The sequence below is a fragment of the Phyllobates terribilis genome, unplaced genomic scaffold, assembly GCF_046119375.1.
Source record: "Phyllobates terribilis strain yellow unplaced genomic scaffold, ASM4611937v1 Scaffold_11__3_contigs__length_659146591, whole genome shotgun sequence".
Classification (NCBI taxonomy): Eukaryota; Metazoa; Chordata; class Amphibia; order Anura; family Dendrobatidae; genus Phyllobates; species Phyllobates terribilis.
The window spans coordinates 651,878,185-651,896,727 of record NW_027362771.1 but is presented as its reverse complement, the minus strand read 5'-3'; the positions used below and the strand labels follow the sequence as shown (position 1 = coordinate 651,896,727).

General features: G+C 42.1%; 2 protein-coding genes across 6 annotated transcripts in view; both read right to left on the bottom strand.

The window, feature by feature from the left end:
* Nucleotides 1-18,543, bottom strand: part of LOC141167189 (phospholipid scramblase 1-like) — a 477,203-nt gene that overhangs the window by 385,142 nt on the left and 73,518 nt on the right. The window lies entirely within an intron of this gene.
* Nucleotides 1-18,543, bottom strand: part of LOC141167188 (phospholipid scramblase 1-like) — a 152,387-nt gene that overhangs the window by 60,425 nt on the left and 73,419 nt on the right. For both annotated transcript variants that reach the window (XM_073654612.1, XM_073654613.1), the window contains exons 2-3: nucleotides 2,241-2,286; nucleotides 910-1,076 (exon numbers count right to left, since the gene is read on the bottom strand). In XM_073654612.1, coding sequence (XP_073510713.1) covers nucleotides 910-1,076; nucleotides 2,241-2,253 — 180 coding nt within the window. In that variant the 5' untranslated portion in view covers nucleotides 2,254-2,286. The remainder of the gene's footprint in view (nucleotides 1-909; nucleotides 1,077-2,240; nucleotides 2,287-18,543) is intronic.

Genomic DNA, 18,543 nt, shown 5'->3' with positions numbered 1-18,543 from the left:
ACAGGCTGGGGAGACGGGAAGAACAGACAGACAGGCCAGGGAGATGGGAGGAACAGATTGGGGGGGAGACGGTAGGAACAGACAGACAGGCAGGGGAGACGGGAGGAACAGACAGACAGGCAGGGGAGACGGGAGAAACAGACAGACAGGCAGGGGAGACGGGAGAAACAGACAGACAGGCAGGGGAGACGGGAGAAACAGACAGACAGGCAGGGGAGATGGGAGGAACAGACAGACAGGCAGGGGAGACGGGAGGAACAGACAGACAGGCAGGGGAGATGGGAGGAACATACAGGCAGGGGAAATGGGAAAAACAGACAGACAGAGGAGACAAGAGGAACAGACAGACAGAGGAGACAGGAGGTACAGACAGGGGAGACAGGAGGAATAGACAGGCAGGGGAGATATAAAGAAAACAGGATGGAAAGAAAAAGGAGAAAGGCTGGGAAGACCGTACATGGACAAGCAAGGATGAGAATTAGTTAGATACATGAGGCAGAAAGGGGAGACAAGAGTTATAGACAGAGAGTTTACGGATATTCTGTAGATGAAGAGGAGACAGGCAGATGAGACGATCAGGAATAGGAGAGAGTCAGATGAGAGGGGCAGGAAAAGGAGAGAGACAAGACAGGCAGGAGAAAGAGATAGACGAGATGGGCCGGCATTGGTAAAAGACATCCAAAACAGAGGGGGAAAGGCAGATAAGACACAGGAGACAGAAATTGGAAAGGAGACAGACATCCTGGGAAGACAGTAAGAGAAGACAAGCAGACTTCACAGTGTTTTACTCCAGTCACCTGAGGAACCTAGTTGGACTCCTCAGAGATCAACTCTGTTCTACAGCTGCTGATGGAAGACACTACGGGGAGAACACACAAGACACAGACTTCTTGAGAGATGTGGACTTGCCTGGAGAAGGTGCTCCATGCCGGGGGGGAGACCTTTCAATATTGGAGAGTCTAGTTGATAACTTGGTGGGGCAGATGGTGCACTTGTACTTGGGGGTGCATATGGTGCAATGAGATTATAGCTCGGAGGCTCATCTTCAGGACCTCGAGTCTGAGGTGATGATGAATCTGCAAAGAGATTAGAGACTAAATGTGAAGTTTTGGAAACCTAAATGGTCACTATCATAAACTCAGATTCTACAATGGTTAATGCTCAGCATTCCCAGTATGTTCGATAAAGTCATTCTCTTATTGTGCCATCAAATTGAGACCTTCCACACGTCTCCACCAGGTCAATGGTGTCCAGTCTTTAAAAACTGCATATTCTTCTGTGCTGGATCCTCACATGACCAAACCTTCTTCTATTTAGATCAATATACACAACAAAATAGAAAAGAATCTTCTGTCCCTTATAACTATTCTATGAGATGGACTTCTCCAGGTCCTTCCATAAAATGGACATCTCTCAGTCCTTCTATGAGATTGACTCCAGGCCCTTCTAGAAGATGGACATTTTCTGCCCCATAAAAAAAAATAATAAAGTTGTCGCTTTCTAGGTTCTTCTATTACATGGATATCTCCAGGTTCTTCCATGGCGTGTACACCTCCAGGTTCTTCCATGGCGTGGACGCCTCCAGGTTCTTCCATGGCATGGACGCCTCCAGGTTCTTCCATAAGAAGGACATCTCCACTTTCTGCTATGAAATTTACACCTCCAGTTCCTTCTATGACATGGATACCTCTAGGCATCTCCAATTTTTGCTATGATATGGACATATGCAGGTTCTTTTATGAGGTGGATGTCTTCATGCTTTTTTATGAGATGAAAATCTTCAGGTTAATCAATAGGAAGAAGATCTCCAGTTTCACCTAAATGACCTTTACTCCTGAGCATTATACTTTGCATTAGCCAAGAGATTGATCATTGGCCTTTGTGGGATTGGGCGAGTAGATGAGTAGATGTCACTGAGGAATTCTGCACAATCACAGGACAATCGATGTGATCTCATTGATGTAATTATTGGCCCTTCATAATGTTCTCCTGGTGAAAACTGTGGATTCAGCTTTATCCAGCCGTTACGGTGCTGGTCCGTTCCCAAGCTGCCGTGCCATTGACCAGGCCTGGTTATCTTGTGGGCTCCAGGGATTCCCGAACAGTAGAGAATTTACTCATTAGATCCCCATATGGACACTTGGGGTACGATGTAGAGTGTCAGGGGGATCATGTATAATAATGATATAATCTGCTGTCTGGACACACAGTGACAAATGTAAGACCAGAGAGAAAATTACCTGCGAACGACATGAGTAGGAGGCAGAAGAGACCAGATCCAAAAGTCTAGAAATACAAGAGACAAAGTAATAGAAAGGCTTGTAGGACGGCTAATATGGAGTAATAATGGGGTTATATGGAGTAATAAGAGGAGTAATAGGGGGTAATAATGGGGTTATATGGAGTAATAAGAGGAGTAATAGGGGGTAATAATGGGGTTATATGGAGTAATAGGAGGAGTAATAGGGAGTAATAATGGGGTTATATGGAGTAATAGGAGGAGTAATAGGGAGTAATAATGGGGTTATATGGAGTAATAAGAGGAGTAATAGGGGGTAATAATGGGGTTATATGGAGTAATAGGAGGAGTAATAGGGAGTAATAATGGGGTTATATGGAGTAATAGGAGGAGTAATAGGAAGTAATAATGGGGTTATATGGAGTAATAGGAGGAGTAATAGGGAGTAATAATGGGGTTATATGGAGTAATAGGAGGAGTAATAGGGAGTAATAATGGGGATATATGGAGTAATAAGAGGAGTAATAGGGAGTAATAATGGGGTTATATGGAGTAATAAGAGGAGTAATAGGGAGTAATAATGGGGTTATATGGAGTAATAAGAGGAGTAATAGGGGGTAATAATGGGGTTATATGGAGAAATAGGAGGAGTAATAGGGAGTAATAATGGGGTTATATGGAGTAATAGGAGGAGTAATAGGGAGTAATAATGGGGTTATATGGAGTAATAAGAGGAGTAATAGGGAGTAATAATGGGGTTATATGGAGTAATAGGAGGAGCAATAGGGAGTAATAATGGGGTTATATGGAGTAATAGGAGGAGTAATAGGGAGTAATAATGGGGATATATGGAGTAATAGGAGGAGTAATAGGGAGTAATAATGGGGTTATATGGAGTAATAAGAGGAGTAATAGGGAGTAATAATGGGGTTATATGGAGTAATAGGAGGAGTAATAGGGAGTAATAATGGGGTTATATGGAGTAATAGGAGGAGTAATAGGGAGTAATAATGGGGTTATATGGAGTAATAAGAGGAGTAATAGGGAGTAATAATGGGGTTATATGGAGTAATAAGAGGAGTAATAGGGGGTAATAATGGGGTTATATGGAGAAATAGGAGGAGTAATAGGGAGTAATAATGGGGTTATATGGAGTAATAGGAGGAGTAATAGGGAGTAATAATGGGGTTATATGGAGTAATAAGAGGAGTAATAGGGAGTAATAATGGGGTTATATGGAGTAATAGGAGGAGCAATAGGGAGTAATAATGGGGTTATATGGAGTAATAGGAGGAGTAATAGGGAGTAATAATGGGGATATATGGAGTAATAGGAGGAGTAATAGGGAGTAATAATGGGGTTATATGGAGTAATAAGAGGAGTAATAGGGAGTAATAATGGGGTTATATGGAGTAATAGGAGGAGCAATAGGGAGTAATAATGGGGTTATATGGAGTAAAAGGAGTAATAGGAAGTAATAATGGGGTTATATGGAGTAATAGGAGGAGTAATAGGAAGTAATAATGGGGTTATATGGAGTAATAGGAGGAGTAATAGGGAGTAATAATGGGGTTATATGGAGTAATAGGAGGAGTAATAGGGAGTAATAATGGGGTTATATGGAGTAATAAGAGGAGTAATAGGGGGTAATAATGGGGTTATATGGAGTAATAGGAGGAGCAATAGGGAGTAATAATGGGGTTATATGGAGTAATAGGAGGAGTAATAGGGAGTAATAATGGGGTTATATGGAGTAATAGGAGGAGTAATAGGGAGTAATAATGGGGTTATATGGAGTAATAGGAGGAGTAATAGGGAGTAATAATGGGGTTATATGGAGTAATAAGAGGAGTAATAGGGAGTAATAATGGGGTTATATGGAGAAATAGGAGGAGTAATAGGGAGTAATAATGGGGTTATATGGAGTAATAGGAGGAGTAATAGGGAGTAATAATGGGGTTATATGGAGTAATAAGAGGAGTAATAGGGGGTAATAATGGGGTTATATGGAGTAATAGGAGGAGTAATAGGGAGTAATAATGGGGTTATATGGAGAAATAGGAGGAGTAATAGGGAGTAATAATGGGGTTATATGGAGTAAAAGGAGGAGTAATAGGAAGTAATAATGGGGTTATATGGAGTAATAGGAGGAGTAATAGGGAGTAATAATGGGGTTATATGGAGTAATAGGAGGAGTAATAGGGAGTAATAATGGGGTTATATGGAGTAATAAGAGGAGTAATAGGGAGTAATAATGGGGTTATATGGAGTAATAGGAGGAGCAATAGGGAGTAATAATGGGGTTATATGGAGTAAAAGGAGGAGTAATAGGAAGTAATAATGGGGTTATATGGAGTAATAGGAGGAGTAATAGGGAGTAATAATGGGGTTATATGGAGTAATAGGAGGAGTAATAGGGAGTAATAATGGGGTTATATGGAGTAATAAGAGGAGTAATAGGGGGTAATAATGGGGTTATATGGAGAAATAGGAGGAGTAATAGGGAGTAATAATGGGGTTATATGGAGTAATAGGAGGAGTAATAGGGAGTAATAATGGGGTTATATGGAGTAATAGGAGGAGTAATAGGAAGTAATAATGGGGTTATATGGAGTAATAGGAGGAGTAATAGGGGGTAATAATGGGGTTATATGGAGTAATAGGAGGAGTAATAGGGGGTAATAATGGGGTTATATGGAGTAATAGGAGGAGTAATAGGAAGTAATAATGGGGTTATATGGAGTAATAGGAGGAGTAATAGGGAGTAATAATGGGGTTATATGGAGTAATAGGAGGAGTAATAGGGAGTAATAATGGGGTTATATGGAGTAATAAGAGGAGTAATAGGGGGTAATAATGGGGTTATATGGAGAAATAGGAGGAGTAATAGGGAGTAATAATGGGGTTATATGGAGTAATAGGAGGAGTAATAGGGAGTAATAATGGGGTTATATGGAGTAATAAGAGGAGTAATAGGGGGTAATAATGGGGTTATATGGAGAAATAGGAGGAGTAATAGGGAGTAATAATGGGGTTATATGGAGTAATAAGAGGAGTAATAGGGAGTAATAATGGGGTTATATGGAGTAATAGGAGGAGTAATAGGAAGTAATAATGGGGTTATATGGAGTAATAGGAGGAGTAATAGGGAGTAATAATGGGGTTATATGGAGTAATAGGAGGAGTAATAGGGAGTAATAATGGGGTTATATGGAGTAATAAGAGGAGTAATAGGGGGTAATAATGGGGTTATATGGAGTAATAGGAGGAGTAATAGGGAGTAATAATGGGGTTATATGGAGTAATAGGAGGAGTAATAGGAAGTAATAATGGGGTTATATGGAGTAATAGGAGGAGTAATAGGGAGTAATAATGGGGTTATATGGAGTAAAAGGAGGAGTAATAGGGAGTAATAATGGGGTTATATGGAGTAATAAGAGGAGTAATAGGGGGTAATAATGGGGTTATATGGAGAAATAGGAGGAGTAATAGGGAGTAATAATGGGGTTATATGGAGTAATAGGAGGAGTAATAGGGAGTAATAATGGGGTTATATGGAGTAATAAGAGGAGTAATAGGGAGTAATAATGGGGTTATATGGAGTAATAGGAGGAGCAATAGGGAGTAATAATGGGGTTATATGGAGTAAAAGGAGGAGTAATAGGAAGTAATAATGGGGTTATATGGAGTAATAGGAGGAGTAATAGGGAGTAATAATGGGGTTATATGGAGTAATAGGAGGAGTAATAGGGAGTAATAATGGGGTTATATGGAGTAATAAGAGGAGTAATAGGGGGTAATAATGGGGTTATATGGAGAAATAGGAGGAGTAATAGGGAGTAATAATGGGGTTATATGGAGTAATAGGAGGAGTAATAGGTAGTAATAATGGGGTTATATGGAGTAATAGGAGGAGTAATAGGAAGTAATAATGGGGTTATATGGAGTAATAGGAGGAGTAATAGGGGGTAATAATGGGGTTATATGGAGTAATAGGAGGAGTAATAGGGGGTAATAATGGGGTTATATGGAGTAATAGGAGGAGTAATAGGAAGTAATAATGGGGTTATATGGAGTAATAGGAGGAGTAATAGGGAGTAATAATGGGGTTATATGGAGTAATAGGAGGAGTAATAGGGAGTAATAATGGGGTTATATGGAGTAATAAGAGGAGTAATAGGGGGTAATAATGGGGTTATATGGAGAAATAGGAGGAGTAATAGGGAGTAATAATGGGGTTATATGGAGTAATAGGAGGAGTAATAGGGAGTAATAATGGGGTTATATGGAGTAATAAGAGGAGTAATAGGGAGTAATAATGGGGTTATATGGAGTAATAGGAGGAGCAATAGGGAGTAATAATGGGGTTATATGGAGTAATAATGGGGTTATATGGAGTAATGGGAGGAGTAATAGGGAGTATAATGGGGTTATATGGAGTAATAGGAGGAGTAATAGGGAGTAATAATGGCGTTATATGGAGTAATAGGAGGAGTAATAGGGAGTAATAATGGGGTTATATGGAGTAATAGGAGGAGTAATAGGGAGTAATAATGGGGTTATATGGAGTAATAGGAGGAGTAATAGGGAGTAATAATGGGGTTATATGGAGTAATAGGAAGTAATAATGGGGTTATATGGAGTAATAGGAGTAACAGGGAGTAATAATGGGGTTATATGGAGTAATAGGAGGAGTAATAATGGGGTTATATGGAGTAATAGGAGGAGTAATAGGGAGTAATAATGGGGTTATATGGAGTAATAGGAGGAGTAATAGGGAGTAATATTGGGGTTATATGGAGTAATAGGAAGTAATAATGGGGTTATATGGAGTAATAGGAGGAGTAATAGGTAGTAATAATGGGGTTATATGGAGTAATAGGAGGAGTAATAGGGAGTAATATTGGCGTTATATGGAGTAATAGGAGGAGTAATAGGGAGTAATAATGGGGTTATATGGAGTAATAGGAGAAGTAATATGGAGTAATAATGGGGTTATATGGAGTAATAGGAGGAGTAATAATGGGGTTATATGGAGTAATAGGAGGAGTAATAATGGTGTTATATGGAGTAATAGGGAGTAATAATGGGGTTATAGGGAGTAATAGGAGTAATAGGAGGAGTAATAATGGAGTTATATGGAGTAATAGGGAGTAATAATGGGGTTATAGGGAGTAATAGGAGTAATAGGAGGAGTAATAATGGGGTTCTATGGAGTAATAGGAGGAGTAATAATGGCGTTATATGGAGTAATAGGGAGTAATAATGGGGTTATATGGAGTAATAGGAGGAGTAATAGGGAGTAATAATGGGGTTATATGGAGTAATAATGGGGTTATATGGAGTAATAGGGAGTAATAATGGGGTTATAGGGAGTAATAGGAGTAATAGGAGGAGTAATAATGGGGTTCTATGGAGTAATAGGAGGAGTAATAATGGCGTTATATGGAGTAATAGGGAGTAATAATGGGGTTATATGGAGTAATAGGAGGAGTAATAGGGAGTAATAATGGGGTTATATGGAGTAATAATGGTGTTATATGGAGTAATAGGGAGTAATAATGGGGTTATAGGGAGTAATAGGAGTAATAGGAGGAGTAATAATGGGGTTCTATGGAGTAATAGGAGGAGTAATAGGGAGTAATAATGGCGTTATATGGAGTAATAGGAGGAGTAATAGAAAGTAATAATGGGGTTATATGGAGTAATAGGAGGAGTAATAGGGAGTAATAATGGGGTTATATGGAGTAATAATGGGGTTATATGGAGTAATAGGAGGAGTAATAGGGAGTAATAATGGGGTTATGTGGAGTAATAGGAGGAATAATAGGGAGTAATAATGGGGTTATATGGAGTAATAGGAGGAATAATAGGGAGTAATAATGGGGTTATATGGAGTAATAGGAGTAAAAGGGAGTAATAATGGGGTTATATGGAGTAATAAGAGGAATAATAGGGAGTAATAATGGGGTTATATGGAGTAATAGGAGGAGTAAAAGGAAGTAATAATGGCATTATGTGGAGTAATAGGAGGAGTAATAATGGCGTTATATGGAGTAATAGGAGGAGTAATAATGGGGTTATATGGATTAATAGGAGGAGTAATAGGGAGTAATAATGGGGTTATATGGAGTAATAGGAGGGATTATATAGAGTAATAATGGGGTTATATGGAGTAATAGGAGGAGTAATAGGGAGTAATAATGGGGTTATATGGAGCAATAGGAGGAGTAAAAGGAAGTAATAATGGCATTATGTGGAGTAATAGGAGGAGTAATAATGGCATTATGTGGAGTAATAGGAGGAGTAATAATGGCGTTATATGGAGTAATAGGAGGAGTAATAATGGCGCTATATGGATTAATAGGAGGAGTAATAATGGGGTTATATGGAGTAATAGGAGGAGTAATAATGGCGTTATATGGATTAATAGGAGGAGTAATAGGGAGTAATAATGGGGTTATATGGATTAATAGGAGGAGTAATAATGGGGTTATATGGAGTAATGGGAGTAGTAATAGGGAGTAATAATGGGGTTATATGGAGTAATAGGAGGAGTAATAATGGCGTTATATGGATTAATAGGAGGAGTAATAATGGAGTTATATGGAGTAATAGGAGGGGTTATACATAGCGATAGGTTAAGTCCACAGACATCATTACAGCACACATCATTGATGCTCCAGGTTGACTAAATCAGCCAATTAACCCCTTTCTCTCTCATGCCTTATTCTGTAGACCTTAATGCCCATAATCAATGTCCCGCATCCCAGCAGCGACTGTCATCGAGCCCTCTCTGCCGCAATCATGAAGTGTCGATGGGCTGTCACGGCACCTGCTGAAAGCCCCCACGGCTGCCATCTTAGTCCTCCTATGTGTCTAGTGTCATTCTTTGTCCTGATGACAGGTTCACGTCCTCTACCTGAACTACAAGATCTGCTAAAGATGGAACGTTTCTCCAGAATCAATGATTTGATCTAAACTCCTTGGAGTTTAATAACGCCCCTAAAATTACAAAACCAAGTCTGGCAGTCCATCAGAACTGCCCATGTGACCACTGTAAACTACATTCCCACAACCCCCTGCTCTCCTCCATGCACAGATAACATTAAGAAGTCGCAATTGATGAATCAGCCAAAAATATCCTCAAATCTACCGAAGATTGGGAAAAAAAGATAGAAGCCAACAACCATGGCGGCCTTGTTATTTGGAGAAAAGTTTCCCTTTCTGCAGATGGGTGCTAATCCCAGCGGTCAGACCCCCACCGATCAACAGGTTATTACCTATCCTGAGGACAGACCATCATTAGTGTTCACCAAACAACCCCTCTAACGGAGCCCTTACATCAAACACAGTGGCGCCGAAGCCCTTACACCAAACACAGCGGTGCCGGAGCCCTTACACCAAACACAGCGGTGCCGGAGCCCTTACACCAAACACAGCAGCGCCGGAGCCCTTACACCAAACACAGCGGTGCCAGAGCCCTTACACCAAACACAGCGGTGCCGGAGCCCTTACACCAAACACAGCGGCGTCGGAGCCCTTACACCAAACACTGCAGCGCCGGAGCCCTTACATCAAACACAGTGGCGCCGGAGCCCTTACACCAAATACTGGGCTCTCGTGTCCAGGTCTGTGACAGCTTCAATGTGATCGCGTGACAAAATCTCATTATAAATAGGGAAAAAATAAAAATATGTAATAATTTGAATTAACCCCTTTTCCACCATGTCAGGGACGTCAGTGACGACACTGGGTAGATTACACAATATCCCACCGCTGCCGCCAATTTGTCAGGGACGACACCGGGGAAATCACACTATATCACACCGCTGCCGACACTTTGTCAAGAATTCACAGGATTGAGCAGGGATCCGCGAGCACACACGACCCCGATTACTTACTACGTAGGTATCGGCAAGCGCCCAGTGAGCATACGGCATACACACCTCCGGATCCCAAAGCATGGAATATGTGTATATGCCCAGTACGGTGACTGCCAGCTTCACGATAACCCACTTATTATTATTCGCTGCCACCACTGGCCATAAATGAAATATAATACAGGCCTGGTCGGACTCCTGCTTTCTGGTAGCGTATATGGTTTTGGGGTCGGGAACGATTACAGAGCAAAAGAAACAGGACTATTACATTTTATATTTAATCCAAAAGGGAGGCAGTGTTTAGGAAAAATATACAAGATTTTACAAAAGGAGACAATACAATGCATATGCAGTTACAAAAATTAATAAGGATTAAAGAAGAAACTTACTATACGATCACAGAGACAATTCAATATAGGTGGAAGGGAGGCACTCCAGATTTGACTGTTACCTAATGGAATCCGTTGCTTATAATAAATATATACTCCCAGCAATGAATACTGATCCATCCTCAGTGGGGTCTTTTATGCTGAAGGGGGAGACCGGCCTACACACCCCCTGTGCTGACATCACGTGGGCTGGCCTCCAGCCTTCACATTTTTATTAAAATAGCTAACTTCTGGGATAACTTATGGCTCGTTGATCGCAGAAGCTTGCATACGACGCCATAATTTCCATTATGAATTTGCCTTTCTTTAGAGACCACACATGACATAGTTGCGGTCTGTTATTTTGGTAATGTTGCGCAACAGCTCCCCAGAGGGGCTTACAGCTATGGGAAAATAAGAATATTGTTCCTTAGCTTACCCTGTCACTAAAAATATGGGCCCCATTATTATCGGACGTATGGAACTTTAGTTATTCCATATTTTGTGTCGGCTCCGGCCGGTCTGGAGACCTCTGTTAAATTCCTTTTGAAGCTCTGGGAATACAACCTTCTCAGCTAGCTGTAAATTTATCACAAGCCTGTGTTAATTGGGTTTAGTAGCACCTTTTGGGCTAGCATTTGCTTACAAGGCATTTCTCGTGTGTGTGTTAATTTGCATAGATACCACTGGCCAAGTGTCAGCTCTTCTCTTTTGACAATTACTATAGGGGAGGAGGAAAGAGGGGTTTGGGAGAAATTGTTAATATTTTCTTAATATTTTTCTGACACCCCATAACAAAATAAAAAAAAAAAAAAAAAAATATGTGCTGTGGCTACAACTGTAAAAGTCCGGTCTATCAGATATAAAATAACGTTTTTTCAGCCGCCACAACAATGTGAAAAAAATAAAATGCAACAATAAGCAATAAAAATATTGCAGCTACTCTAAAATGATATCACTAAAAACTTCAGGTCAAGGCACAAAAAGAGCAAGCCGCACACAGTCCTGTGCACTGAAGCCCGAAACTTGACGGCTCTCAGAAAATGGGGACAAAAGCAACATTTTTCTTTTTTTATTGGCAAATTTACACTTTTTTTTCACCACTTAAATAACAAAAACCCCGTGCATGTTGGGTATCAAAACCTACAAAAGACAAAAATATATCTCATACCCTACCATCATTATATATAAATGTAAAGCAAAGTTGCATAATAAATATAGGGTACTTAGTGAACTATTTTTGATCAAAAAAAGTATACAAGCCGTCCCACCAGCGGCAAGGTGACCCTAAATTTACATTTATATATAATGATGGTAGGGTATGAGATATATTTTTGTCTTTTGTCTTTTGTAGGTTTTGCTTCTTTTTGCTAGTGTGAACATGCTCCTATTTCTTGCATGTCTACCATCTTAGACCTCAGTTCACATTGCTTGGTTTTTTGTCTTGTTTGCATTCTGTGCAATTTAAGGGTGTGGCATCCCCTTTGTTGAGCTGACTGGTATATATGTAGCTTACCACGGGCCTGGGTGGTCTGGAGTTGGGACCCGGTCCTATTTGTCTACCCTTTTATATGCATTACTTCAACTTTGATATACAGTAAGGTTTTTAATATAGGCAGTATAGGTACCGTCCCAATTTAGGGTCACCTTGCCGCTGGTGGGACGGCTTGTATACTTTTTTTGATCAAAAATAGTTCACTAAGTACCCTATATTTATTATGCAACTTTGCTTTATATTTATATATAATGATGGTAGGGTATGAGATATATTTTTGTCTTTTGTAGGTTTTGCTTCTTTTTGCTAGTGTGAACATGCTCCTATTTCTTGCATGTCTACCATCTTAGACCTCAGTTCACATTGCTTGGTTTTATGTTGGGTATCACCATAACTACTGCCCAGAAGAGTCATACTACCAGGTCATTTTTACCTTTTAATGAATGGTGTAAAGACAAAACCCAAACTGCAGAATTGCGCTTTCTTTCACAATTTCAACACATTTGGAATATTTTTCATGCTGTCAAATACATCACAAGACAAGATGGATGAGAGCGTTCAACAGTATAACTTGTCCCACAAAAAAAAAAACCCTCATACGACCGTGTCAATTAAAAAATAAAAAACGTATGAATCTTGGAGAAATGAGAGGAAAAGAACAAAAGTACAAAACCAGAAAATCACCTGGTGAGGGCTTTTAGCTTATGTGAGAGAGGCCTTCAGTTGTTTAGAGTGACCTTGGGTCCCTTTGTGACCTGTATAGGATACTGCACCACTTACTTTTGAAGTGATATTTGTTGGTCGACCGCTTCTGTGATAGATCCCTGTTTTATATACTATATTTTGCAGACTATAAGACGCACCAGACCATAAGATGCACCCCAACTTTTGGGGAGGAAAATAGGAAAAAATGTTTTTAATAAAATGGTGGTGCGTCTTGTTGTCCTAGTTTTCTGTAGCCTTTGTAACACAGGTGCCGGAATGCAACGCACAGAGACACAAGGCGGGAACAGTGAGGGATTGATAAAACCACTTTATATGTATAACTAGTATTATGCAAGGGGGTTAGTAACAGGGATAATATACTGTGCTTCAAATTATTATGCAAAAAGTGTTTCGGAGTGATAAGGGAAGAATTTGTTTGTTTGTCAGTTAAACTCATTGATGGTGATGTGTGTCAGGGCTCTTTATTAGAGATGAGCGTTGTTCTACTCGAACTGTTCGCCAATCTCAAATTCGAGCTGTTTTGGGCGGTGTTCGAGCCGGTCGGCGAACACGAACAATTTGAGAAAAATTCGGCTGTTCGAGGTTATGTTCGATAACTGTTCGTGCACCAAAATCATAACTGGATTTTTTCTCAGTAATGATGAAAATTAATGTTAATCCGCAGTTTGAGTGTACAGCGGGGCGGGGGGAGGGGCAGGGGATGGATCTCTGCAGGAACAATGAAGATCTCCATTTTTTTTTCTCTTTCCCGCATTTGCAGTGGGGAGGTGCAATCTGTCAGCCTATCAGCAGCGCACACACGGAGCGAAGTGCTTTTTTTCACACAAGCAAGGGCATGTGTGATTGGCAGTGTATGTCACATGTCCTTGCCCTATAAGACCAAGCCATTTTCCCCGTCGCCACCATTTTCTCACTGCTGCAGCTGCGTGTTAGACGGCACCGCTGTTGCTGTGTGCGCTATACCTTGTTAATTTCAAGCCAATTTTCGCACAAATCTACAGATAGCTTGGGAGTAGGGAATAGTTGTGATTGCAGTCCTTTTAAGGACTAGGTTACAGCATTTCCTACGACTTTTATCAGGCAGGTCTGTGCTCTTAAATAGATTGTGGGAGTAAAGACTAATTGTAATTGCAGTCCTTTTCAGGACTAGGTTACATCAGTTCCTATCAGTTTTTGCCAGGCAGGTCTGTGCCAGTGCTGTGCAAGTTTTTTTCACAGCATTTGGCTGAATCTAGCAAAGCTAATCCTTTTTGGCCTATTGCAGAGTGTGTTAGTCAGTGGAGTAGCCTATCTGTGTTGCAAGATATACCACCTGTGTATAGAATACCAATTTTTTTACTGCACCTAGTGAAGTAAAATCTTTTGGGCATAGCATCATTCTATTAGTCCTTCTATACTGACCTCCATCAGGTTGCAAATTGAATATAATTTTTTGTCTGCATCTAGCTCTGAAAAAATATTTGGGCTTCTAGCAGTGTGTGGGACTTGGTCTATTAGTCCATCTATACTGACCTCCATCAGGTTGCAAATTGAATATAATTTTTTGTCTGCATCTAGCTCTGAAAAAATATTTGGGCTTCTAGCTGTGTGTGGGACTTGTTGTATTAGTCCATCTATACTGACCTCCATCAGGTTGCAAATTCAAAATATTTTTTTGTATGCATCTAGCTCTGAAAAAATATTGGGCTTCTAGCTGTGTGTGGGACTTGGTCTATTAGTCCATCTATACTGACCTCCATCAGGTTGCAAATTAAAAATAATTTTTTTCTGCATCTACCTCTGAAAAAATATTTGGGCTTCTAGCAGTGTGTGGGACTTGGTCTATTAGTCCATCTATACTGACCTCCATCAGGTTGCAAATTAAAAATAATTTTTTTCTGCATCTACCTCTGAAAAAATATTTGGGCTTCTAGCAGTGTGTGGGACTTGTTCTATTAATCCATCTATACAGACCTCCATCAGGTTGCAAACTGAATATATTTTTTTCTGCATCTACCTCTGAAAAAATATTGGGCTTCTAGCAGTGTGTGGGACTTGTTGTATTAGTCCATCTATACTGACCTCCATCAGGTTGCAAATTGAATATAATTTTTTTTTGCATCTAACCCAGCCAATAGTTTTGGCCTAATACCACAGTTTGGCCACTCAGCTCTGCTCGGTTACCATCCATTGTTTTTTTGTGCAAACAACTCCAGAGTTGTGAATTAGTTAACCACCAAAATGAGTGGAAAAAGGCCTGCTGCTGGTGGAAAGGGGAATAGGCGTGTTGGGAAGGGGAAAAAAGGTTGTGTCCGTGGGGTAGGTGCAGAAGAAAGACCATCTTCCAGCCAAACTAAAATGTCTACTTCTTTTAGCGGACAATGTGATAAGATCCCTTTCTTACGGCCACGCCAATCGCTACAAATTCCAGATGAGGCACAAAAACAGCAGGTGCTTCAACGGATATCAAGTGCTCCTTTAAGTGGGCTCTCCTCCACATCAACTTCAACATCACAAATACTCCAGTCCTCAAAGGTGTCACCCAAATCGCACTTGCTTCCTCACAGCTCCCAAATCTCCAGCTGCCCGTCTGAGTATGAGGTAGAACAGATGGTTGAGTCTGCAGAGCTGTTTACTCATACTATAGCCTGGGAATCAGAGGTCGACTCCAGCGCTTCTGTGAATCCAGACGAGGAAATGATCTGCACTGATGCCCAGAATCTTTATGAGTCGGATCCAGGACCAGACGCAGAAGGTTCTGACCATAATGTAGACCCTCATTCCCAAACTGTAACTCCTGTTGGTGGAGACAATGAGGAAGACGATGATAAGACTCAAATACCTGATTGGAGCGACAACTTTAGTTTTTTGTCAGGGCAGGAACAGGTTGGCTCTGAGGACGACGGGTGTGATAACACACAGGGTGATGATGATGAGGTTGGAGATCCCACTTACTGTCAACCCACAGTCAGCCAAGAGATGAGGTCAGCAGAGGAGGTGGAGGAAGATGCTAGTGACGACGAGGTCAGGTTGCGCCTTCCTGGACAGAGACGTAGTACTGGAAGCACGTCAACAACTGCATCCTCAAACACAACTCTGCCTCTCACCACAAGTCGTGGTGGCTCTTCAGGTCGCATGGGTGCTAAGCCTTGCATAGCCTGGGCATTTTTTCAGATCGATAAAGATGACCCAACTCGTGTTATCTGTAACATTTGTCAGCAAAAGCTAAGTAGAGGCCAAAAAATACATAGTTTGAGTACTTCATGCATGAACCGGCACATGGACATGAAGCATAAGTTGCAGTGGGAAGCTCAGTGTGCTACAATGCGGCCTAGCCGGCCGGGCCAACCACCGTCTGCCATATCTTGTGCATCCGCGGCCTCTTCATCCTCTGTGACTGGGGGGACAGCAGTCACACCTGTTTTGGGGCGCAGACCTGCCACCTCTTTACCCGCAACAGCCAGCGTGATTGGCAGGTCATCATTTTCTTTGGAGGTGGTAACAGCAGCTGGTGTTGAGCGCTGTCCGACATCGATAGCACCACCTTTGGATCAAGGCAACCTAACATGTCCGCCTGCATCTTCCTCACAGACCGGCAGTTTGCCGGGGACACCCTTATCAACCCCGTCTAAGCACAATAGCCAGCCCTCGGTCCCTCAGATGTGGACAAGTAAAAGACCATTTCCTCCTAGCCATGAGAAAGCTAAGAGGTTGAATTTCACCATCTGCAAGCTCTTGGCTACAGAAATGCTGCTTTTCCGCCTGGTGGACACTGAGGATTTTCGAGACCTTATGTCCGTCGCAGTGCCCCAGTACCAGATGCCCAGTCGGCACTACTTCTCAAAGAAAGGTGTGCCTGCGCTCCACCAGCATGTCGCACACAACATCACCGCTTCTTTGAGAAACTCTGTGTGTGACAGGGTGCATTTCACCACAGACACTTGGACGAGTAGGCATGGACAGGGGCGTTACATGTCGCTGACTGGGCACTGGGTAACTATGGTGACAGCAGGACAAGGGGCTGCTGTCCAAGTCTTGCCGTCCCCACGAGTTGTGCGTCAATCCTCTTTATGTCAAAGTTCCTCCACTGCTTCTGCCTCCTCAACCTCCTCTCGGTCTTCCACCTGCACCCAAAGCCTGTCTGGTCATGCCACAAGCTTTCTAACTGCGCAGAAGGGATCCTGCACACCTCCTTACTATGCTGGCAGTAGGGCTCAACGTCATCAGGCGGTTTTTACATTGAAATGTCTGGGAAATGTGAGTCACACAGCTGAGGAGTTGTGGTCAGCTCTGGAGAACCAATTTCATGAATGGTTGTCTCCACTGGACCTGAAACCAGGGAAGGCCGTGTGCGACAATGCTGCAAACCTGGGTGCGGCCCTTCGCCGGGGCAATGTCACACACGTGCCTTGTATGGCTCACGTGTTGAACCTGGTTGTCCAGCAATTTTTAGCCCACTATCCCAGACTAGATGGCCTTCTGCAGAGGGCACGGTCGCTGTGTGCTCACTTCCGCCGTTCGCATCCCGCAGCTCAGCGACTTACATCTCTACAGAAGTCGTTGGGCCTGCCACTTCACCGGCTAAAATGCGATGTGCCTACCCGGTGGAATTCAACTCTGCACATGTTGCAGCGACTGTGGCAGCACCGACAAGCCCTGGTGCAATACGTTCTGACGTATAGCCTGGGCCAACGAGATCCAGAGGTGGGGCAAATCACGCTGGAGGAGTGGTCTCAGATCAGGGACCTATGCACCCTTCTGCACAGTTTTGAAATGGCGACGAAGATGTTTAGTGCTGACGATGCCATTATCAGCATGACTATTCCGGTGATTTACATGCTGGAGCACATGTTAAACAGAATTCGGAGTCAGGTGGTCACACAAGAGGAGGTGGAGGAAGTAGAGGAGGAGGAGTTGTATGCGGAAGGGCTAACATCTGCAAGGTCCAGACGGTCGGCAGCACCAAGGCGGCAGGCATGTGAGGGTGGGGGAGATGGTTTTACCAGGGCGCATGGTAGCAGCCAAACTAGTGAGGAAGGTGCAGGAGCCCAGGAAGAAGTGGAGGACGAACTGATGGAAGACTCATCAGATGAGGGAGACCTTGATCACATTTCTGTTGTGCGAGGTTGGGGGGAGAGGACAGAGGAAGGAAGCATGATTGTTACCTCGCCACCAACACAACAGGGACTTGGTGCTCCTGGATGCGCAACACACATAAGTGCCTTCTTGCTGCACTACCTGCAGCATGACCCTCATATTGTCAGAATTCGAAGTAATCATGACTACTGGGTTGCCACACTCTTAGATCCCCCAAACTTTTCGATCAACCTTTTCATTTTAATAAAGACCAAAAAAATGGTCATTTTTGAAATTATAAGCATTAGCAGGTTGTTAGAAACTGAAATCAAACAGTTTTCAACTCAAAACTTTATTCTAGGTGATATTACATTTTCACATAGGACCCCTTGTTGGAAAGGAGCTTCTGAACTCTCTCGTCCATTGAATTTGTCAGGTTTTGGATGGTTTCTGCTTCAATTGTTTTGCATGAGGACAGAATACCCTCCCAGAGCTGTTGCTTAGATGTGAACTGCCTCCCGCCATCATAGACACTCCTTTTAATGATGCTCCAAAGGTTCTGAATGGGGTAGAGGTCAGGGGAGCATGGGGGTCACACCATAAGTTTGTCCCCTTTTATGCCCATATCAGCCAGAGATGCAGATGTTTTATGTGCAGCATGAGATGGTGCATTATCATGCAGAAAAATGATCTTGCTGTGAAATACACGGTTCTTCTTCTTGAACCATGGCAGGAAGTGCTGTTTGAGAAAATCCACATACATTATGGAGTTCATCT